Genomic DNA, 24,654 nt, shown 5'->3' with positions numbered 1-24,654 from the left:
AATGCCACAGCAATATCAGGAGTCTTGCAACACCACTGAGGGCGAAAGAATTCTCTTTGATCAGCCTCTTCCAGGCCTGGAGTCCCACAGCCACCAATTTCTACCTGCCCCTTTATGATATTTGATGTATCAAATTAGTCTCCAGCACTCTCAGAAGTAGAAAATACTAAGAAATTCCAAGACCTAGGAAGGAAGCTACATCTTGGAAAAAAATAAATATTTCTTTAAGCAAGCCTTTTTAAATTTTGATATTTATGGCTAAATTATCACAGATTTCTTCCAAAAACAAGTGGCTCGCCGACAGAACTCAAGGCAGAAGAGGGCTGACGGCAGACTTTATGGAGAATACAGTATCACCCCCACCACCACCCCGAATGCTAGTGTATCAGAAAAAAATAAGAGTTGGAGGCATTGGACAAAATACTGCTAACTTCACCAAAAATAAAGTCCTTGTGCGCAACGAGAAAGGCGGATGGCAGAAAGTGCTTACTTGCTAAAAACAAATGAAATTTCCAAAACATACCCCAGCATCTTAAAGTACAGAACTTCTTTTTCGCAGTCATTTTTATATAGGAGGAATGCATTCTGACTCAGAAAGAGCAAAGAGAACGGCTCTGAAATGCCTCACGAAATATATGATCTTACTAACTTGTCTGCTTCCTGCCATTTTTTTTTTTTACTTTGCAGGGTTCCAGTGACTGGGACAGGGAGATTGAGAAAAACTTAGGAAACAAAGAGAAAACAAAAGCACATTTAATTTAACCCCCAGGCAGTAATGGTAGGTTTAAGGCATCACACTCTCCTCTGACATTCCTTCTGTTCTTTTCCAAGGTTCTGCCCAGAAAAGCCTCTTCTCACCTCTGAACCCAATGCAGTGGTGCAAGAAAGAAAGACACAAGCAGGCAGCAAAGTGTCTGTGGGAACCCCAGGCCTGCAGAAGAGAGCTTTTCATCGCAAACACAATCAAAGCAATGGATGGAATTATGTAATGACCGCTCAAAAGCAGTTGCACTTACTGAATGCTGAGTCTGATCAGGGAAGCTGTAAGTTCCACTTGCATGAGTTCTCCAAGCAGTTTCCTAGGGAAAAAGAGAAGGGAAGACTTTAGTAGCAAGGAACTGAATTGTGTCTGCGTCTGTCTTGGTCATAGTAATACCTGTTTAACCAATAAAATAGGTTTTTGATTTTACTGTGAATTTAACAATGATAACGGTGATGAAGATGAAAAGGATAAAGATCAAAGCTTCAAATATTACTTTCATTGAATGCTTTCACACACCAATTGGGAAGGTGTTCCCAGTTTCTCTGTTTCAGAAGAGGAAACCAAGGCTCAGACAGCTCAGTTGTACAAAGTATGCATACTGGTAGTGGAGCCTGAATTTGAACTTGGGAAACCGGGTAACAAATTTAGAGCCATTCTGCTATGCTCCTAACCTCCACAGTGAGCGCTTTGTCACAGAATGTCTTCAAGAGAAGATGGGAGGCTGATCTTTTAGTGATCTTATTGTGGAATTTCCTGCACTGGAGTAGGCAGGATGAAACCAACACTAAATTTCTTTTCAATCTTAGAACTCAAAGATTCCGTAATGCTCAATCTGTGACAGCAAAGGTTCCAAGTGACTTCATTTTATAATGAAGAAAACTGATATAAGGTGTCCCATAAATAATACATTTTATAAACATGGCTATCATCATCCAATCAGAAGAGGCAAGATTCATTTTCATTAATATTAAATAACCCAAATATCACCTGAACTGAAAATGGCATTATAATATCATATAATTCAGTGAGTTGGGGAAAAGGTCATCTTCAGCCAGAAAAATCAAGATTTACTAATAGATCTAAAAGACATATATGGAGCCTTATATCAAAGTTCCGTATTCCTTATCAGGATCTCCTGCCATAAAACAACTCATGCAAATGGTTACTATGGTACCTGACCAGGGTGGGCGGTTTCAATCAGTGTGCTTCCCCTAACATATATGGAGCCTTATATCAAAGAGAGGGGCTTCCCAGGTGGGACTACTGGTAAAGGACCCACCTGCCAAAGCAGGAGACACAAGAGACACAGGTTCAATCCCTGGGTCAGGAAGATTGCCCTGGAGTAGGTCATAGCAACCCACTCCAGTATTCTTGCCTGGAGAATCCCATGGACAGAGGAGCCTGGCAGGCTACAAAGAGTCAGATATAACTGAAGTGACTTAGCACGCATGCACGGATACAAAAGAGAGCTGGCCCTGAACTGCCCCTTCTCTGGAAGAAACTTAAGTAGCAGAGGTGGGACTGGTTTGCGGTGTCCTAGAATCCTGACCCAATGCTCTTTCAACTACTCCTGCAAAGTAGTTCTATAACTTATACCCAGACTCAATGCAATTCACGCATTTCAGAGCTCAATGATACACACTATTTACAAACATATATTTAAAATATATGTTTCCCCTTTGGAAATATGATGAAACATTTTTTTAACTTCACATTTGGTGAGTCCACTGAGGTTGATAAATCAGAACATCTGATAACATCAAGAGGTTCTGAAATACTGGAAAGAGAGAGACCAGTGTCTGGAGAATTCTGATGGTACAGACAGCTGTGAAGGGTGAGGATGGTGGGAACAGTGCTTATGCATCTGTAACCGAAAAGGACTCAGTGGGATCTCCAAGGATAGACACCCCTCATGTTCACTGTCTGCCTTTCATTGGTAGAAAAGCTCTGGTCTTCCAAGTCGCCCTTGAGTCAGAAAAACTTGGCTTAAGAATTGATGATTGGAAAAAAAAAAAGAATTGATGATTGAAAAGATATAAACATAGTGAGACCAAGATAGAATTGGGCCAGGAGACTATAAGCAAATTAAATAGTAAATTAATCATATAGCAGTCACAGAATCTTTAGTTCCTCCCTGAAGTACCTGCTGCTGCTAAGTCGCTTTAGTCATGTCTGACTCTGTGCGAACCCATAGATGGCAGCCCACCAGGCACCTCCGTCCCTGAGATTCTCCAGGCAACAATACTGGAGTGGGTTGCCATTTCCTTCTCCAATGCATGCATGCACGCTAAGTCGCTTCAGTCGTGTCCGACTCTGTTTGACCCTATGGACGGCAGCCCACCAGGCTCCTCTGTCCACAGGATTCTCTAGGCGAGAACACTGGAGTGGGTTGCCATTTCCTTCTCCACTGAAGTACCTAGATAATTATCTCTTATGCCCATTCCTAAGTTGTTTTACAGATATTAAGACCCCCACCAAATGGACCCCCACCAAATGGACAAACTCACATGATTATGAGTGTGCACCCCTAGACCAGCTGGAGCCTGAGAATTGATAATGTTAACCCCAGTGACACAGCCCTGATACTTCACCATCAACCAATCAGTGAATTGTGCACAAGCTGATCACATACCCTGAGACTTCTCTGCCTCACCTTACCTTTAAAAACTCTTTTCTGAAACCCATAATGTTTCCTGAAACTCCCATAAAGGGAGTTTGGGTTTTTTGATCGTTAACTGCCCCGGATTCCTTGTCTGGTGCCCACAGTGGATACTGCACTTTCCTTCACCACAGCCCGGTGTTAGAAGATTGGCTTTGCTGTGAATGGGAGAGTGGACCAAAGTTTGGTTCAGTAACACATCCATTCAGTCACCCTTCCATCCTTCTTTCCTCCATTCAATTCATCCATTCATCCATCTATCTGTCCCCCTCCATGTCTCCACTACCTACTAGCTTTGTGACCACAGATAAGTCATTTAACCTTTCTGTGTCTCAGTGAAGTCGGAATAAACATATGTATACCTCAAAGGAAAGGGGTGAGTAATCAAAGGTAACGTTTGTAAGGCATTTAGCATTGTGCCTGGCACAAAACTGATGCTATTAAAAATGTTGTTATTATTCATTAAGCCTTTTTTTAATGCCAAGCACTGCCATTCTGGGGCCCACAGTCCAGCAGGGAAGACAGATCTTGTCAGGGATACCGGTGAAGGCAGTGCTGAGGAGGTGGCAATGGGACTGAAATCTCAACCATCAGAAGAACACAACCAAAGGAGGCGGAAAGGAGAGTCAGGACCGAGGAAACGAGCAGTCAGAGTTACCGATGAACCTCTATAAATTCACAGCATGCCTCGGCTGGAGAAGTGTCTGCCTCCTGACGACAGCAACAGTGGCACCAGTAGATCCTAGACAGACTGATTACATATCCACAGATATACTGATCACAGGTCCTTTGGTCAGGTCAGCCTTCCTGAAGCCTGTCCCGCCTCCTCCCCAGTCTCCTACTCTCTCACCTAAGGCACCCATCCCCAACCTTCTGGCACCAGGGACCTGCTTCTTAGAAGACAATTTTTCCATGGACCTGGGTTGGGGGATGGTTTCTGGATGATTTGAGAGTATTACATTTACTGTATACTTTATTTCTATTATTACTACATCAGCTCCACCTCAGATCATCAGGCATTAGATCCTGGAGGTTGGGGACCCTTCTCCCTAAGACAATCACTCGCACATCCTATGATCCAGTTAAACTGAAATACTTGGAAAGACGCAAGACACTACCTGCCTCCAACACTTTGACCACGTCTTCCTTCCAGAGCTGGTCATCACCTGGCCCTTCTTGAACTCACTCTTCAAAGTCCACATAAATGGAAGCTTCTCTCTGTAGCCATGTCTGACTGACCCATCCAGCTGGACTGATTTTTCTCCCCAGGGTCCCAAGGCCTTTTGCATATACCTCATCTGAACAAGAATCACACACTCTTTCTAACCTCTGTAGCCTTGGGCTGTCCAGGTTGTGAACTCCTGGAGGGCGAGCACAATGTTTGAAAAGATTTATTTAAAAAATAATAATAATAATGAATTAATAAAGAAGGCTGAGGGCTGAGGAATTGATGCCCTCTACTGTGGTGCCAGAGAAGTCTCTTGAAAGACCCTTGGACTGCAAGGAGATCAAAACCGTCAATCCTAAAGGAAATCAACCTTGAATATTCATTGCAAGGACTGATGATGAAGCTTCAATACTTTGACCACCTGATGCAAAGAGCCAACTCACTGAAAAAGACCCTGAAGCTGGGCAAGATTGAGGCCAGGAGGAGAAGGGGGTGGCAGAGGATGAGTTGGTTAGATGGCATCACTGACTCGATGGACATGAGTTTGAGCAAAATCCAGGAGATAATGAAGGACAGGGAAGCGTGGCGTGCTGCAGACCACATATTTGCAAACAGTAGGACATGACTTAGCAAATGAACAACAGAAGCAATGACGACAATTAATTAATTATATGTTTTTGGTTGTGTTAGTTCTTCATCACTGTTTGGGCTTTTCTCTAGTTGCAGTGAGTGGGCTGAGCTCAGAAAGCTGAGCACCGAAGAATTGATGCTTTTGAACTACGGTGTTGGAGAAGACTCTTGAGAGACCCTTGGACTGCAAGGAGATCCAACCAGTCCATCCTAAAGGAAATCAGTCCTGAATGTTCATTGGAAGGATGATGTTGAGGCTGAAACTCTAATACTTCAGCCACCTGATGCAAAGAGCTGACTCATTTGAAAAGACCTTGATGCTGGGAAAGATTGAAGGCAGGAGGAGAAGGGGACGACAGAGGATGAGATGATTGGATGGCATCACCGACTCAATGGACATGAGTTTGAGTAAACTCCGGGAGTTGGTGATGGACAGGGAGGCCTGGCGTGCTGTGGTCAATGGGGTCACAAAGAGTCAGACACAACTGAGTGACTGAACTGAACTGAACTGAGTGAGTGCGGGGGGCTCTCATGGTCTGTGAGCTTCTCACTGGGGTGGCTTCTCTTGCTGAGGAGCACAGGCTTCAGCAGTTGCAGCTTCGGGGCTCTGGAGCTCGGGATCAGTAGCTGCGGGGCACACACTTAGTTGCTCCGCGGCATGTGGGATCTTCCCGGATCAGGAATCAAACCCGTGTCATCTGCATTGGCATGCGGATTTTTTTTACCACTGACCCACCAAGGAAGTCCTCAAGGACAGTGTTTTATCCAGCCCAGTAGCCCTGCTGCCTGGCACAGTGCTCGGCCTCTCCCCAGCTGCTCACCACATTGGAAAAGTCCAGGAAGCCCTGCCTTGTTGACCCAGGGTGCTAAACCCCAAGGGAGGGCATTGAACTTGACTACAGAAAGAGGTCTTCTCTGAGCATCACGGCCTTCTATGGTGCTCCCCTACATGGCATGCAGGGGGATAAGGTTAATCTCACATCCGTGTCAGCTTCATGCTCACGCTTTTATATCTGTTTTTAATCCAACCTGCAGTTGAAATGCATTTTATACTCCCCCACCCTTGACACTAATAAGAATCTGACAAATCCTTTAGGTGGATTGTTTTATAAAAATGAAGGCTGAGAACCCATTGTTACAAGGTGAGAATAGAAATGGTCATTAGCAATGGCACCAGGCAGCAGGGAATATCTAAAGACCCAAGAGTTCCAAAGCAGTGATGCAATTTAAAATAAAACAAAACTAAGGCTGCCCTGAGTTTGCAATCACTCTTGCAAACGACGGAAAGAGCAATCTGTGACCAGGGAGAACCTTGGATCCTGGTGAAGTTGGATGGAATTTTCACAGCCCTGAGATGATGCCCCAGTTAAAGAGCTGAGAGGGAAGGAAAGGGAAAGGACATCGGAACAAAGTCAGGCAGAGCCGCTCACTCCATGCATTAGCTGCGGTCACCTCTGTGCTCATCCAAATGGATGCACAGAAAGGCGAACCAATTACTTCCAAGACGCTGGAGTTGATGACCCCTGGGCAGGCAGTGTGGAGTTTAAGTCTAACTCAGACTCTCTCAACAGGGCTGGCTATGGCATCGCTTCTACTTCCAGAGAGTCAGCCACCCCCTGCTCCATAGATTCCCACACATGGCGACCACGATGGGCTCCGAGGATCTCCTGTCTCCACGTTTGTCCCTCTCAGCCCCCCAGGGAGCAGGCAGAGGAGTGTTGACAAGCTATGGATATGCCCATGTTTCTTGATGGTTTAAACCCCGTATGGATGGCTGCCTTTTCCATTGCTGACAAAACCCACACCCAGGGCACACGGTGTGATGGCCCGCATGGTGGGCTCCTGGCCACAGGCCCAGCCTTGTCTGTTTGTCAACGATCAGGCACACCCTCCCTCCAGACCCCCTCAGGTACCAATCCCAGAGACTGACCAGTTCTGGGTCACTCCTTACTCCCCACCAGCCACAGGGATGCTGTGTCTTTGACCTGGGATGCTCTTAACACCCAATTAACTCTCATCGTTATATCCTCATGGAAGCCTCTGCCCCACGGTCTCACGAGTCCATTATCCTTTCTTCAAAGCGCATCTCCCAGCTGTCATTTCACAGTGAGAGGAAAATGCTCTCCTCATTCAAGGCGGCCTGTGTCACCGGGCGAGTGGGCTCCATGAGGGCAGGGACTGTCACTGTGTCTGTCTGCTCAGCCGTCTAACTCCAGGTCTGACCACCCTGCAGTGGGCATGGATGGCATGTGAAAAGCTCTTGCTGAAGGAAGGATGGAAGGGAGGTGGGATAGAGGGGTGGAGAGGGGAGAGAAGGGAGGAAGAGAGGAAGGAAAGGAGAGAGGGACGAAGACAGGCTTCCCCACCTGGCAGGTAACTCCAGACAGACTTCTGGTGACCATCAGCTTCTCTAAGAGCTTCCTTCCTCCCCACCCATCTCCGCCTAGCTCAGTCCAGAAATCAGGTCTGATGGAACTGACTCTGGTTCCATGAGGGCTCTGATGGGATGAAACCTCACCTGATCCGAGGTCCTTTCCTCCCAGGAATCTAGACTACCCCGCTAAGTTTCTGCCAACTCCTAGAATTGAGAACTCGCGTACTGTGGGGTCACTGGTCTCTACAAACTCAGTAAGAACAGAAGCCACCAAGCCCCGGAGCAGGAAGAACAGAGCAGAGAGGAAAACAGGTGCGGCTGGAGGGTTCTGGGAGAGAGTAGGGGCGGCCTCGTGGCCAGATGACCTAGCAGTTCAGGACCTACCCGACCCTCCTGGTACTAACCGCACCCCCCGTCTCAGGGATGAGACTCACTCCTGTGCTGGGTACTGGATGTCCCCATTTTCTGAGCCACTCTGAGTGCATCTCTGTCAGTTGCCAACAGAGGAGTCATGTGTCACAAAGGGTGGCATCTACCCCAGCTGGGGGGCTTCTCCACCAGCCCCGCCTTCAGATACACAAGCTATATCTTGACCACAGTGATGATGGTGACTGCATGCACTCTTCCCCAGCTGCTCAGCAGTCCCTACCTCGACAGAATATTAAAAAGTAGAGACATTACTTTCCAACAAAGGTCCAAATAGTCAAAGCTACAGTTTTTCCAGTAGTCATGTATGGATGTGAGAGTTGGACTATAAAGAATGCTGAGTCCTGAAGACTTGATGCTTTTGAACTGTGGTGTTGGAGAAGACTCTTGAGAGTCCCTTGGACTGCAAGGAGATCCAACCAGTCCATCCTGAAGGAGATCAGTCCTGAAAGTTCACTGGAAGGACTGTTGCTGAAGCTTCACTACTTTGGCCACTTGATACAAAGAGCCAATTCATTAGAAAAGACCCTGATGCTGGGAAATATTGAGGGCAGGAGGAGAAGGGGGTGGAAGAGGATGTGATGGTTGGATGGCATCACTGACTCAATGGACATGATTGAGCAAACTCCAGGAGACAGTGAAGGACAGGGAAGCCTGGCGTCCTGCAGTCCATGGGGTTGCAAACAGTCAGACACAACTAAAGCAACTCAGCACTTATACTCAAGCTGAACAAGAACAAAATCCAACAGCCAATAGTGGATTGTCCCCAAAAATGGATTCTGGGGACTTCCCTGATGGTCCAGTGGCCAAGACTCCACACTCCCAATGCAGGGGGCCCGAGTTCAACCCCTGGTCAGGGAACTAGATCCCACATACTGCAACTACAGACCCTGCAGGCCACAGCCAGACCCAGCACAGCCAAATAAATAAATACATATTTAAAAATAAATAAATAATCCCACCCCTCTCCCCCCAACGCATCCTCACTGTGCCTTCACCCTGGCGGGTTCCCTTGCCAGAAAGTCTGTTCTCTCTTCATCTGCTTGGGAACAGAGACCTCATCTTCACATCCTCGGGGACCCCTTGCCAAACACAGCAGAGACCTTGCCAAGCTCCCGCTTCCTGCTCTCAGTCTCCCTCTGAGTACTCATTGCTCACCAACATCGGCGGCTTTATCTTTCTCCTTCACTGGGTCCTCAGCACTTTAAAACTCCAGGCCTCACTTCTCCTTATTCATGAGCGATGGCACAGGGGTGATTTGGGAAACTGACTCAGGTTCAAAATCAATTCTCGCGTTCATTTAGATACGTAACTCTGGGCAAACTTCTCGATCGCGCTGAGCCTCTGTTTGCTTACCTGTCGGAGGATGGGAATAACCTGGTTCCTTAGAGGGTCTGTGTGAGGATTACACACCACCACTACCAGGCACTGCTAGCCAAGACATGGTCATCGAGCCAGAAGCCCAACAACGATGCCTACTTGGTCAACAGCAGCCCTTCCAATAAACGACGTCACACGTGCTTTGCAAAATGCTGCCAAGTAAGTAAGATTGTCCAGGAGATTCTGACAGCCAATCCCAGGCAGTTCAACAGCCAACACAGCATCTGGCACACAGTAGGTGTCATTTCTGCACGCATGCTCAGTGGCTCAGCAGTGTCCAGCTCTTTCCAACCCCATGGACCGTTGCCCGCCAGGCTCCTCTGTCCATGGGATTTTCCAGGCAAGAGTACTGGAGTGGGTTGTCATTTTCTCCTCCAAGGGATCTTCCTGATCCGGGGATCAAACCTGGGTCTCTTGGGTACTCGGCACTGACAGGCGGATTCTTTACTGCTGCCCGAGCTGGGAAGCCCAGGTGTCATTTAAGATTTCCCAAACTAAGGAAGGAAGGGGGCTCTGCCATTACTGATGAAATACAATTGTAGCTGCTGCTCCAGGGCTTACATTTGACTGGTCACAGTGTTTAAACGCAGTAAACATCAATTAGTCTGCCTGCTGGATTTAATTTGGCTGCACACACCCCGTCCAGCAAGGGTTCAGGTACAGGATCGGCGGCTGCTTCGTGAGAAGACGCTTCCCGTCTCCCTCCACAGGGAATCGAACTTCTCCCCAAAGCTCCAGGGACCTTCAAGAGACTAAGGATATTACGCCCCGCCCGCCACCCCGCTTTGAGGCTTATTGTTGGTGTGTTTAATTTCCTGTCTTGGCCTTACAGGAGATTTCTAATGTTTGAGCTGTAGGGTATGGTCTGATTAAAAGTAATCCTCCCAATTATGGGCTGGCATGAGCCTCCTGTCACACGCACTCTGCCACCAGCCTCTGCCTCCCTGTCAGCAATAATTGTCTCGGCACTGCCTAACTGTAAATGAAAACCCCAGGGGCATGTGTGGGTCCCCAGCTCCCAGGCCGCACCGGATCTTTTAATTTGCACTGTCTGTCAAAAAGATGCTGCTGTGTGTACTCAAAGAAATCCTCAGACTCTCAGATTCAAGGCCAGGGAGAGCAAGGGTACCACAGCCTCTTCGGAGAAACTGTATTTGAACCCACCAGAGATAACAGGGCATGTGCAAGGCAATGAGGCTCTTTTTATTCCGCTGCAATCTTCAGTGAGACCGGGTATAAAACAGGGAAGCTGTACTGTAGGGAAAATTCAAGGTGTATTAATATTATTGTTATTATTTTTTCCCCACCAAGTCCCCAAGACAGGACATTGCATTCAAAGCAGGTGATACCAACTCTGTGAAAGGACATCCACACAGGAGACCTGATTATTGCAAGCTCTACAAAATTAAAACTTTCTGGGTGTGGCGTGAGGGGAAAGATGTCTGTCCTTTCAGGTGAGAAACATCACCAGGTTCTTCTTGGGTAAGCAGAGAAGACTGTCTGCTCTGGGCCCTGTGGCCAGACCCACAATGGGCAGTGGAATGTGGTGCTGAGTGAGCATCTCCATCACTTGGAGATGCTATAGAGGCGGCTCAGAGGTTAAAGCATCTGCCTGCAATGTGGGAGACATGGGTTCGATCCCTGAGTCGGGAAGATCCCCTGGAGAAAGAAATGGCAACCCACTCCAATATTCTTGCTTGGAGAATTCCATAGACGGAGGAGCCTGGTGGGCTACATACAGTCCACGGTGTCGCAAAGAGTCGGACACGACTGAGCGACTTCATTCATTCATTCAAAGGTCTCTGAGGAGTAAGGAAGAAGGGGGTGTTTTGTTGTGCTCCTATACCCACAGCCCCTTTTCTAAGAAGGACACCTGTCCAGGAATGCAGGTGTCCAGCCTGGCTCCTCCCCACCTTCCTTGTCCCTGGAGAGAGGACTGGGAGAGGGTGAGGCCTGAACCCCAGAAGGGCACTAGGACCCTTCCCTTAGGAATTTACAGCATAGACATACAGGCAACGTGCTGCTGTCTGCCCACGGACAAGGTACCCGAGCAGTGTGATCCAGACTGAGGGCTGGGCAGCTTTGGGGAGCGCTTATGGGGGACAAAGTCCATCTCAGTTTTGCCCAAAACTAGCAGAGTCTGAAGAACTGATGCTTTAAAATTGCGGTGCTGGAGAAGACTCTTGAGAGTCCCTTGGACTGCACAGAGATCCAACCAGTCAATCCTAAAGGAAATCAACCCTGAATGTTCACTGGAAGGACTGATGCTGAAGCTGAAGCTCCAATACATTGGTCACCTGATGCGAAGAGCTGACTCATTGGAAAAGACCCTGATGCCGGGAAAGACTGACGGCAGGAGGAGAAGGGGACGACAGAGGCTGAGATGGTTGGATGGCATCATTGACTCAGTCGACATGAGTTTGAGCAAATTCTGGGAGATAGTGAAGTACAGGGGAGCCTGGTGTGAGTCAAACATGACTTAGCAACTCAACACTGACAACCACCAAGGCAGGTCTCTCAGACATAGTGATTCTAAGTAACAGTCTCTTCCTCTGAGAACAACCACTGCTCCCAAGCCTTTGAACCCTCCCCAGCAGGCACATGGCACCATGAAAAAGATCCCCCCACGATTCAAATGTGGTAGGTTCACCTGGTAGGTTGGGGGCTGGGTTGCAATAATCAACCATTGACAGTAAATGCAGAACAGATACAGCAATCAGAAAGCTCACAAGAGGCTAAGATACACAGAGATTTACAGAGCTGGGGTGCAAAGCACGTCACTGCAAATGCACGACGCTTTTGTTCATTAATCATCTTTATTTCTGTTGGAGTGCAGTTACTTTGCAATGCTGTGATAGTTTCTACTATACTGCAAAGTGAATCAGTCACGTGCATGCACACACACGTCAATAGTGTATACATTTCAATCCCTTGGAATATTACTCAGCCATCAATCACCTTTTACTCTGAATTTCTTTCTCAGTGAAAAGAAGCTTTCCATTTCTATTACCAAGATTAATGTGTCAACAACACACAGCCATAACCATAGCAGAGACCAGATGTCATGGAGAAGGCGGGGAAAGAGACCAAACAAAAACAATCAAAACCAAAGCAAAAGCCAAGGAAAAAGCCCTCAGTACATGGTGTGATGTATTTGCTCAGATGGGCCACTTTACTTACACCACTGAGAACACTTTATTTTGGCGGCCCGTAACTCACTGCTCTGTTAAAGACAAGGAAACCAGCTGGCAGTGTCCACTTCAACACAGAGCAAGAAAATGGACCACAGAGGAAACCCAGCCTCTTCTCTGAAAGTCTCAATTTTAAAAAAAAATCTATTTAATATGTGTTGGATTCCAGAGCACCTTATTACCTTATTTAATTCAGACCAGGGTAGATGTCTCCGAATAAAATAGGCACTAATGTGAGAGGAACTAGGCTGAGGGATGTGGACATCATATTCTCTTCAGAGAGAATAATCAGCTTATCAGAATTCATTTCAACCTAAGAAAGGTCTCACAGCTACACTGAAAATTCAAGCTGATCTCATCATCTCAAGGATGTAATCTCAAGGAAATGGTAAAACTATCAAGGCAAGCTTGGTGCAGTTATCTTTATGTATAAGAACCTTAAGCATCAGATCCCGACAGAATCATTGTGGCAGGGTCTGTTCCCAAGTCCGGGAGAGACCTCTGTAGAAAATGCATCAAGTGCCTTTGCTGAGATACTGTTATTTATTTTTGCTTCCAAGTGGCCGAAGTTACTTTTCAAAGATGCATTGCTACAATGTTTCCATCCAAACCCTCCCCCCCCACACACACACTCTGAAATCTGGTATTCTGAAAAACATAGGCTTTAAAAAAATTGTCTCCTAAAGTAGTCACTAACAGAGGTATGTGCTTTTTAATCTTATTCTTGCTATTAACTAGCTGTTTGGCCTTGATTAGGATACTTAACTCTGAGCCTCAGTTTCCTCATTTGCAAAAAGAAAGGGTTTGTACCTTCAGGATTTTAACCGCTCTTTTAATTTCTCTGGATGATCTGGTTCACATGCATTCTCATGAGAAGGAAAATCAATGAGAGCACCAGCAAAGCCTCCATAAAGTATCTTTAAGTCTTCAGAGAACAAACTCGTGGTTACCAAGGAGGAAGGGGGTGGGGGAGGGATGGATGGGGAGTTTGGGATTAGAAGATGCAAACTAGCATATATATTGATAGAATGCATAAACAATAAGCTCCTATAGCAAACTATACTCAATATCCTGTGATAAACCATAGTGGAAAAAATACTTCAAAAAGAATATATATTGATATGTGAGTGTGTGTGTGCGCACGCGCACATGCTCAGTCATGTCTGACTCTTTGCAACCCTATGGACCACAGCCCATCAGGCTCTTCTGTCCATGGGATTCTCCAGGCAAAATACTGGAGTGGGTTGCCATGCCCTCCTCCAGGGGATCTTCCCGAAGCCCATATATATATATATATATATATATATATATATATACACACACACATATGTAACTGAATCACTTTGCTATACAGCAGAAATTAGCACATCTAAACTAACTAAACTTCAATTTTTAAAAGGTGTGCATAAGTCTCAACAGAAGACAACAGTGAGATAAAATATATCATGTGTACCTCTTGGTGTGAAACTCCATCCCCCTCCATCCCGCAAATTAAACAAAAATAGAGAAAATCCATCTAGTCAGAAGGGAATATCCAATTTTCAGAGAAAGGCAATGGATTTCAGAAGATACAAGAAAATTCCCCATGGTTCAGCAAAGCACCACTGAGTGATTTGGCAAAATGTTCCAGAAAAACAAAGACAATGAAATGCAAGAAAAACAGCCTGGCGGAAAGGTGGATCGATAGAGCACTCAGCAACCCCGGGAGGGACAGGGGGTGCCATAAAATCAGACCGAAGTCACGAAAACTTTGGTAAACGTTCTGAAGGCCATGTCGGGTCATCGTCAAAAGTTCTGTGTTTAATGTGAGACCTCATCCAAACTTGTTTGGGTTGTTATTTTCTTTACAGCATGACTTCAAGCAAGTGATAAATACTGTAGACTCTGCCGCAAGAAATATAGGACATTTCAAGACAGAGCTACTTGTTTCTCTGGCTTTGTCATGAGCAACAATAACATTTATTGGCAAGAACTCAAGGCCTAAAGTAAGCAGAACTCGGGTTCCATTTTTTTTCTGTTTGACACTGAGACATTCACGGACCTCTCTGAACCTCAGCATCGTCCCCTGGCAAGTGATGAGCACTGACACCCCAGGACTACTCTGAGGACTGAAGGAAACAGTGCCTAGAAAACACTCCACAAGATGCTTGCAGGGACTTCCCTAGTGGTCCAGTGATGAAGACGCTGAGCTTCCGATGCAGGGGGCACAGTTTCCATCCCTGGTCAGGGAAATAAGATCCCACATACCAGGTGGTATGGCAAAAAGAAAAAAAAAAAAAAAACTGCTTGCACACAGGTACCTCTCTGGTGAATGTTAGCAACTTCTGTTATGTGAAGCTTCATGTTTTGGTCTCAGAAGGAGCATTTATAGAACATTTACTATAAATTCCAGATCCTCTTCTAAGCTTTCTCTGTCATTTCTCTTCACTGAAGAATCTTTCCAACAATTGTGAGTTACTTTCACTCCACAAAGAATGCTCCCACTTACCCTAACGTGCTCCAACATTTCACAAAAATTAGAAAAGGATCCTGTTAAGACAGCTACTTGATTTAATAAGGGCTGTATCACTTAGTAAGAAAATAGTCCTTAATCCTAAAGCAAACTTCTAGTCAGGCAGTTGGGGGGAAAAAAGATTCATTTAATTTCCACCTACGGTCCATATTCTTCTAGACCACGTGACAGCCATCAAAAATACAGCATTCACGCATACAAAACTCCAGGTTATTCACACGGCTTTCGTGTCTGTTAGTCACTCCATTGTGTCCGACTCTTTGAAATGCCATAGTCTGAGTAAGCAGAATTTCCTTCAGATTTAAAATACATAAAATCCCCTGGAGAAGGGCACGGCAATCCACTCCAGTATTCTTGCCTGGAGAATCCCATGGACAGAGGAGTCTGGTGAACTACAGTGCAAGGAGTCAGCAAAGAGTCGGACAGGACTGAAGTGACTTTAGCACGCATGCACGCAGGCATCTTAAGTAAACAACTTAAAGAAGCAAAAAGGGGAGGGAAAAAAAAATCATTCTCAAAGTTTCCTGTTCTATTTCTAATCCTCTTTTTCAAAGACAATTCAGAGGAGGTAAATGTTTTTAAAAGGGAACATAATGGAAGTTATTTTTGTTCATTTGAATGTGTGCATCCACTCATTAATCCATTCGGCATTTTCTGAGCTCCTGCTCTGCGAAAACCATCAAAGCATGGGGCCAGGTACAGTTCGGGATTCGGAAATGAATGGGATGCTGCATTTTCTAAACGAGCTCACATCAATAACAGCTGATGGAAAAGCAAGAGCAAAACCAGGCTCCATGCAGAGCAGGGGTGGAGGGACGTGTTCGAACACCGGGGGCGGCAGTGGGGGGAAATAGACATGGCAAAGTGACAACTGAGATGGCTCACGGAGAATAATTAGGTTTTGTTTGTTCTGCAGTCAGAGGGGCGGAGCATGAAGGCTTGGCAATACTGCAGGGTAAAGACAAGAGTATGGCTACCCAGGTGGAGGCACAGCACTCCATGGCATCTTGAAGGATCCTGACCCATCCTTGGCCAGAATGTGGGAAGGTCAGTGAGCGGAGTGATCCTGGAAAAGCTGAGACCGGATGGAGGAGGCTGGCTGGGCCATTCCCAATGACAGCACCAATGGAAGGGATACTTATTGCCCGCCGCCAGGCGCTATGCCTGGAGCTGCGCATGGACTAACAGAGGGCAGGAGCTCCCTAATAACTCTGTGAAGCAGGGGCTTCTGATGCCAGCCTTACGCACAGGAAACTGACTTCAGAGAGCCTGGTTACTAAAGACACCTGAGTGATAAACAGAGAGTCTGTGCCCTTCACTGAGACCCATCAGCCCCCAAAGGTCAGGCTCTCGGCCACGGTAAATAAATGAGCTAATAAGACTTCAACTTTGAAAGACCCTGATGCTGGGAAAGATTGAAGGTAGGAGGAGAAGGGGATGACAGAGGATGAGATGATTAGATGGCATCACCAACTCGATGGACATGAGTTTGAGTAAACTCCGGGAGTTGGTGATGGACAGAGAGGCCTGGCGTGCTGCCGTCCACGGGGTGGCAAAGAGTCGTACACGACTGAGCGACTGAACCGAACTGAACTGAGACTTCAACTGGTAGCGATGAAGGATCCATGAAGGATGTCTGAGGAAGGGGAGGAGGTGTTCTGACTTGCATCTTCAGAGACCATCTGGCCATGCAGTACAGCCTGGGCTTTGAAGTGACAGAGATGGAAACAGAGGTTCAGGGAGCTAGGGGAAAACACAGTCTCTGAAGCTGCTTCACCTGGCTGGTTATTTGCACTTCATCACTGGCTGGCTTTGTGATTTGAGGCAAGTTACTCAACCTCTCTGAGCCTCAAGGTCTCCATCGGTAATATGAGAATCATAGGAATACAGTGGCTACAGCCATGGAATTAACCAATGCTTGCTCCTTGGAAGAAAAGCTATGACACATCTGGACAGCATATTAAAAACCAGAGACATCACTTTGCCAACAAAGGTCCATATAGTCAAAGCTATGGTTTCTCCAGTAGGGATGTACACATGTGTGAGTTGGACAATAAACAAGGCTGAGCACCGAGGAACTGATGCTTTCAAACTGTGGTGCTGGAGAAGACTCTGGAGAGTCCCTTGGACTGCAAGGAGATCAACCCAATCTCCAGTAAATTCTAAAGGAAATCAATCCTGAATATTCATTGGAAGGATTGATGCTGAAGCTCCAATACTTTGGCCTCTTGGTGCAAAGAGCCGACTCACTGGAAAAGACCCTGATGCTGGGCAAGATTGAAGGCAGAGGGAGAATGGGGGTGACAGAGGATGAGATGGTTGGATGGCATCATTGATTCAATGAACATGAGTTTGAGCAAATTCTGGGAGATAGTTAAGGACAGGGAAGGCTGGCATGCTGAAGTCCATGGAGTCACAAAGAATCAGACACGACTGAACAACTGAACAACAACAAAATAATACCACTCCTCTCAAGAAAATTGTTTTAGGAATGAATGCATTAATGTATTTAGAGTCTTTACATCTGCCTGGTTCATTGAAACCACTTAAGAACGATATTAATTAGCTTGTGTGAAAGTCGCTGAGTCGTGTCCAACTCTTTGCAAGCCCATGGACTATACAGTCTATGGACTTCTCCAGGCCAGAATACTGGAGTGGGTAGCTGTTCCCTTCTCCAGGAGATCTCCCCAACCCAGGGATCAAACCCAAATCTCCCTCATTGTAGGCAGATTCTTTACCAGCTGAGCCACAAGGGAAGCCCAAGAAGACTGGAGTACATAGCCTATCCTTTCTCCAGCGAATCTTCCCGATCCAGGAATCGAACTGGTGCCTCCTGCATTGCAGGCGGATTTCTTTACCAATTGAGCTATCAGGGAAGCCCAATAGTTAGCCTGGCTTACCATAGCCTTAAAAAAAAAAAAATACACTGAGAAGGAAAAAGAGACAATGGATCAGCCCATTCAGATGAGTCCCCAGGAAGTCAAGGCTTCAGGCACTTGCATTTTCCTCTTCGTGCTGTTAGTCCTCAGAGTAACCCTCCCTTTTGAAGCTCCCACCACGGAAGCCATCACCCGGGAGGCTTCTAGATCAGACTGTGGCTGGGTAAAGGCTCCTCACCAGGGCACACAGTTCGGGGGAGGGGGTGGTGGTGCCCGAGACGAGAACCGAGACAACAGGGAAATGGGTCAAGGTCCCCCTACTCTCTTCCACCTGCTACCCCCAACTCCATCGTGTGCCCACCCAAGTGCCACTCTTCAGCTTCTTAAGCTCCAAGTTACCTTGTAGGGGTTGCCCGGTCACCCAGGAACCACACCAGACTATCACTGCAGATTTTCCACAAACACCCAAAGGGCAACAGGACACATTCAAACATCAGACTGCGTCTGCGTCCAACAAACACTGGGAAGCACCGCAATCTGTTTCCTTTCCAACGGCTAACCTCTGGGAAACACTCCCCTAAGACGGCTTGTCAATCTTGAACCCTCCTTGGTACATTAGCAATAATGGTCTCTTTACTTTTTAATAAGTACTGTTACCAACCCAGGAAAAAAAAAAACAGTAAACAAAAGGTCTTGGTGAATCACATGCGTGTGCTACCTTAACTGAACCCATCAGGCTCCACTCAGCTAAAGGCGAAGTTCAAATACTTTGCAGCGGCCTTGAACTTGATTTGAAAGAAAAAAAAAAAAAAGAAAATCATCAAACTCTGGCACCTGTCACACCCAGATTATTCTGCAAACCTAAGGGCAAAATGAAAATCTGTCACCTGAACTGATCATTATCTTCTACCTCGTTAGGGATCCGCTGTTTACCTGTGGTATATAATGATGGGAGGCTCGTGGGTCACCCTGAGAGTTACTCTGAGCCCTGTTAGTGGTGGTAAAGGGTGACAGGCAACGGCTTATGCTGAGGACACCACGCAGGAGAACTGAGCTCTTGCGCACCAATATCATATTCTCATTTTACAGAGGACGAATCCACGGTTCAGAGAAGTTCACAACATGCCCACGGTCACCACAATGGGAAGGTCACCAGGAAGTGGTGATGCTGGGATGTAAGCCACCACTGGACAGCAGATCCACAGGTGTCCACCCTATGATGTCAGCGGTCACCCATGTGTCTTCTGCTTCTGGGCAGTATGGGCTTCACCCATGGCCAAGAATCCGCCTGCAGTGCAGGCAACCCCAGTTTAATTCCTGGGTCGGGAAGATCTGCTGGAGAAGGGATAGGCTACCCACTCCAGTATTGTGGCCTGGAGAATTCCATGGACTGTATAGTCCATGGGGGTCACAAAGAGTCAGACACAACTGAGCAACTTTCACTTTCAGCTTTCTGGGCAGTCCATTTAAGGAGCTCTGATGGCTAACAGTCACTGCTCAGCGTGCTAAAATTCTTAAAGTACTGGCTCCTCTGGAATGGATAAAGAAGATGTGGTACATACATACAATGAAGTATTGCTGAACCATTAAAATAAATGAAATCATGTCATTCACAGCAACGTGGATGGACCCAGATATTGTCCATCCATCCATACTGAATGAAGTAAGTCAGACACAGAGAAATACTGCATGATGTCCCTTATATACGGAATCTAAAAATTTAGTTACAAATTTAGTTACAAAACACAAACAGCCTCACAGACTTGGAGAACAAACTTACGGTTACCAGTGGGGAAGGCTGGGGGGACTGGGTGGATGAGGAGTTTGGAATGATCATGTACACACTGCTATATTTAAAATGGGTAACTAGCAAAGACCTATTACATAGCACAGGGAACTCTGCTCAATGCTATGTGGCAGCTTGGATGGGAGGGGAGTTTGCGGGAGAATGGATCCATGAATATGTATGGTTGAGACGCTCTGCTATCCTCCTGAAACTATCGCAACATTGTTAATCGGCCATACCCCAATACAAAATTTAAAAATTCAAAAAAATATTGTCTCCTCTGATCATTGCCTTGAACTATGAGGCAGTAACTGCTTTAATATCCATTTTCCAGATAAGCAATGTGAGGATTTGAAGAAAACGGCCACCCAGTTTTTTAGTGATAAAACTACTATTCTGCTTCCAGAATCAAACTTATCCCTTTTTGAGTTTAGACAAATTTACACAAGTGTCGTGCATGCATGCTAAGTCACTTTAGTCACATCCAACTCTTTGTGACCCAGTGGACCATAGCCCTCCAGGCTCCTCTGTCCATGAGATTCTTCAGGCAAGAACCCTGGAGAGGGTTGCCATGCCCTCCTCCAGGGGATCTTCCTGACCCAGGGATCGAACCCACGTCTCTTAGTCTCCTGCATTGGCAGGTGGGATCTTTACCACTAGTGCCCCCCCACCCGGGAAGTCCTGCCCTCTTTCTTATTTGAGTATCCAGCACTGCACTTGGCCCCCAAGCTGACAACCAGTGATTGATGAGTGGACGAATGACTAGAACCATGGAGGGGATCTCTGTGAAGTCAAGTGGAAGCTTCACCTCCATGCCCACAGCATCTTGCGAGGTGCCCAGCACACAGCGGGCACTCAATCAATGTGCAAAGAATGACTGCTGCCATGACTCAATGCCTGCGGACCCAGGGCTCTGCTTTCTCTGCAGAAGAGGGAGAGATGCTGTTTGATGCCTATCGCCCAAGCTAAGCCTTTTCATTCCCTCCCCGCTCTCCACAATAACCACATAGAAATGTGCAGAGAAAATGGTTATGTTACATCTGGTGTCCTGCTGGATTAACTTGTGGCCCAGGGGACATTATCAGTGCCAAGGATCATAATCCTTCACTCCCTATCTCTGTGCAAACAAAGCTGACAAAACGCTCCCAGGGCTCTGGGAAGTAACCTTCACATTTGTGAGTGGCTGGCTCTACACGCTTTCCTCCTGAGCAGGGCTCCCCCATCCCCTCCTCATCTCAGGAAGGAGGCTGGATGGTCCCACCAGCATCGTGCAGGGTATCAGCAGCGTCACCCCGGCAATCTGACACGTGTGAAATGAGCCTGCTTATCAGCGAGGAGAGTGCCCAGCAGCTTTTAGGGATTCGGGAGGGACCTGCTGGCCGCTGCAAATCTCTCACCAGTGCGCTGGAGTTTGACACTTAATATTCAAACCCAACTGCGGGCTATGTACTCAGAGGATAAAACTCAGTAATAGCACACAGACTGATGGGCTGAGCATACAAACCTCCAGTGTAAAGACTCACTTAAGAGCTTTCTGCCACAAATGGAGCCAGAGGGAGGGAGGGAGAGAGGTCGGGGGAGAGGGAGAGGGGCTGGAAGGCCGAGTCACGGTGAAAACAAGTAAGGTAGAATCAGCATCAGAATCCCCAGCGGAATCCAGCAATTTGATGGTGGTGGGGCTAGTGGGGCTTAGAAGAAACAAAATAACTAAACAAAGATGTATATTGCTTATCCCTTTGTCTCCTTAAACGATACGGAATGACTTAAAAACACAGTACAATAGCTCATCGTTCTGTTTAAATTCATTGTATTTATGCTCGTTATTTTTCCCACCAGGGACTCAAAACAAGAGGAACATTTCTGGGATTACACATCATCACAGAGAGACATGCAAAAGGACAATCTGGTACTTACGTGCCAACTGCTAAAACACAATTTCCCCACATGCATTAACCTAAGAAGACTCTACACTGTCTAGCTAATTTGATAGCCTCTTGCAGAATCTCATAGAGGGCTGAGCATGAAGTAGGCCCTCAATCACTGCTGATGGGTGAGGGTTATTCTATAAACGGGCACATTCGTATCTACTGTTGCCCGTTTTATAGAAATTCTGAACTAACCCTGCTTAGACAAAAGGAAGTCAATGGATCTAAGTGGCCCATGTGTACACAAAGTTTAAACCATTCACCATTTAAAATAATTCATGAAAAACTTGCTGATGCTGAAAAACCAACATTAAATATCTAATTCTGACTCTTCCTGATAAACCAAAATATCCAACCACACCGAGACCGTATTTTGTAAGGCAAGACTCTCACGAGCTGAGTAGCTGATGCTTCCTGTAGAAAAGGTGTGTGCCCTCCCCAGCCCCCATCCACCTCAACTGTCTCGAGTCAGGTTAGTCATATATGTTACCTGTTTGACCCTCTGTACGCATTTGGGCACCTGATGTCTGGTTCACCTATTTAGAGTGTAAGGTAAACACTCTATCTTCATTTTATTCACTGAAATGCTTTTTACTCTTCGGATAAACATCCATGCAATTCTTCCCTTTGCCCAACTGTCCCCTCCACCCCCAGAATTTTGAGATGGCACAGACAGATGCAGGCATATTGGCCACAAGAAGAGAATAAAATCTGATGAAAGCGATCTAAATGTCCACTGACAGATGAGTGCATAGAGAAACGTGGGACATGTATACAATGGAATACCACTCAGCCATTACAAGGAGAGAAATCGGGTCATTTGCAGAGACGTGGATGGGCCTAGTGCTGTCATACAGAGTGAAGCAAGTCAGAAAGAGGACAACAAACATCACATATTAACGCACATATGTGGGATCTAGGAAAATGCTATAGATTATCTCATTTGGAAAACAGAAATAGAGACACAGAAATAGAAAACAAACGTACAGATCCAAAGTGGGAGGTGCTGGGATTGGGAGACAGGGATTGACATATATACAGGACTAGGTATGAAACGGAAAACGAGTGAGAACCTACTGTCAAGTACCAGGAACCCTACTCAATGCTCTGTGGTGACATAAACGGGAAGGAAATCGAAAGAAGAGGGTTACATGTATATATATGTGTGTGTACAGCTGATTCACTTTGCTATATGTCAGAAACAAACAACACGGTAAACAACTACACCCCAATAAAAAGTTTAAAAAAGAAGAAGAGAATAAAGACTGACTCTCTGACAACATTCTGAGTGAGTAAAGTGGCTTTTCCCTTTTCGTTCTCATTATAATTGCAGAAATCTTTCAAAGGGTTGGCAGGGGGAGAGGGGGAGCGGGTCTCAATCAACACATTGAGCTTTGAAACCAAAGTTCTTGATGATCACATCGCTGGCTCACACACAGGACCCACAGTGGCTTCCTGACGCCTGCAGAATGCTGGGAAACTGCTCAGGTCTGCAGAACACCCTGACCTGTCACAACAGTTCCAGACTTCTCGTCTGAAGCTGCGCACTACCCCCGATGCCACGTCTCCTAGGGCCTGCCTCAGGTGACTTACTCCCTCTGGTGTCCGAGGCTGTACTCATCCTCATTCCTTTGGCCGGAATCCCATTCCTTGATCCTCTGCATGAAACCACACCCGGGCTTCATGGTCCAATTCTAATATCATTTCCCAAGACGAACTGGAATTAACTCTTCCCAGTCCGTGAAGGCTAAACTAGCCTCTTTTCCTTTGGATTTCTATGATCCTCTATTCACATGCCCCCACTCAGATAACAGCATATCTAAGTTATCACAGAGTGGTTTATCTCATAGATAATTATTGCTTGTCTCTGTCCAAACCTAGACAAACAGTTTCTTGAAGGGAGAAAATTATCCCACTTTGTGTCTCGAGAGCTTATCAAAGGACCTGGTCAACACATAATCAAAGCAGAAAATGATGAGCCCAGACAACAGCCTTAAGGATGCTCCAGAGAGAGGGATCTTAAATCTTTGCTGGGGAGGATCAGCACAGTTTCTCAGGGGATGGAAGCTTTGAGAGGGTATCAAGATGCTTGCTTCTTAGAAGAAAATCTATGACAAACTTAGACAGTGTATTAAAAAGCAGAGACATCACTTTGCCAACAAAGGTCCAAATAGTCAAAGCTATGGTTTTTCCAGTAGTCATATATGGATGTGAGAATTGGATCATAAAGAAGTCTGAGCACCTAACAATTGATGCTATCGAAATGTGATCCTAGAGAAGACTCCTGAGAGTCCCTTGGCTTTTAAAGAGATCAAACCAGTCCATCCTAAAGGAAATCAACCCTGAATATTCATTGGAAGGACTGATGCTGAAGCTGAAGCTCCATTACTTTAGCCACCTAATGCAAAGAGCCAACTCATTGGAAAAGACCCTGCTGCTGGGAAAGATTGAAAGCAAAAGGAAAAGGGGGCAACAGAGGATGAGATGGTTGGATGTCATTACCGACTCAATGGATATGAGTTTGAGCAAACTCTGGGACATAGAGAAGGACAGGGAAGCCTGGTGTGCTGCAGTCCATGGGATTGCAGAGTTGGACACAACGTAGTGACTGAACAACAATTGGTGTAGAGCTACTAATAAGGATGTAGACTTTGAAGCCAGAATGCCTGGGTTTCAATTCCAGCTCCAATACCTCCTGGATACATAAAGCATATTAATCATTATTATTTGAACTGGACTATGCAGGGCAGGCATGATTTAGACCTGAAGGAGTGGACATACCCCAAGTGGGGGAAAGAGCATAGATAGAGTCAGGGAGGAGGGAACTGCAGGAGCCCAAAGTCAACCGTATCGTAACCCTCGCATGTCACTGTGAGGAGCGGACAAGGGGATGAAACAGGCTGGAGCCGCATCAAAGAGGACTTTGAATATAAGCCTCGAATTTTTTTTTTTTTTTTTTTT

General features: G+C 46.2%; 1 protein-coding gene across 1 annotated transcript in view; it reads right to left on the bottom strand.

The window, feature by feature from the left end:
- Positions 1 to 854: 854 nt before the first annotated feature.
- LOC133063956 (uncharacterized) overlaps positions 855 to 24,654 on the bottom strand; it is a 994,855-nt gene continuing 971,055 nt past the window's right edge. Inside the window, exons 6-7 of the mRNA XM_061153890.1 lie at positions 1,017 to 1,079; positions 855 to 860 (exon numbers count right to left, since the gene is read on the bottom strand). Of these exons, the coding sequence (XP_061009873.1) occupies positions 855 to 860; positions 1,017 to 1,079 (69 nt within the window). The remainder of the gene's footprint in view (positions 861 to 1,016; positions 1,080 to 24,654) is intronic.

The sequence above is a fragment of the Dama dama genome, chromosome 10 (assembly GCF_033118175.1).
Source record: "Dama dama isolate Ldn47 chromosome 10, ASM3311817v1, whole genome shotgun sequence".
Lineage (NCBI taxonomy): Eukaryota > Metazoa > Chordata > Mammalia > Artiodactyla > Cervidae > Dama > Dama dama.
Note: the sequence above shows the minus strand (reverse complement) of the source record. Positions and strands in the feature narration are given on the sequence as shown.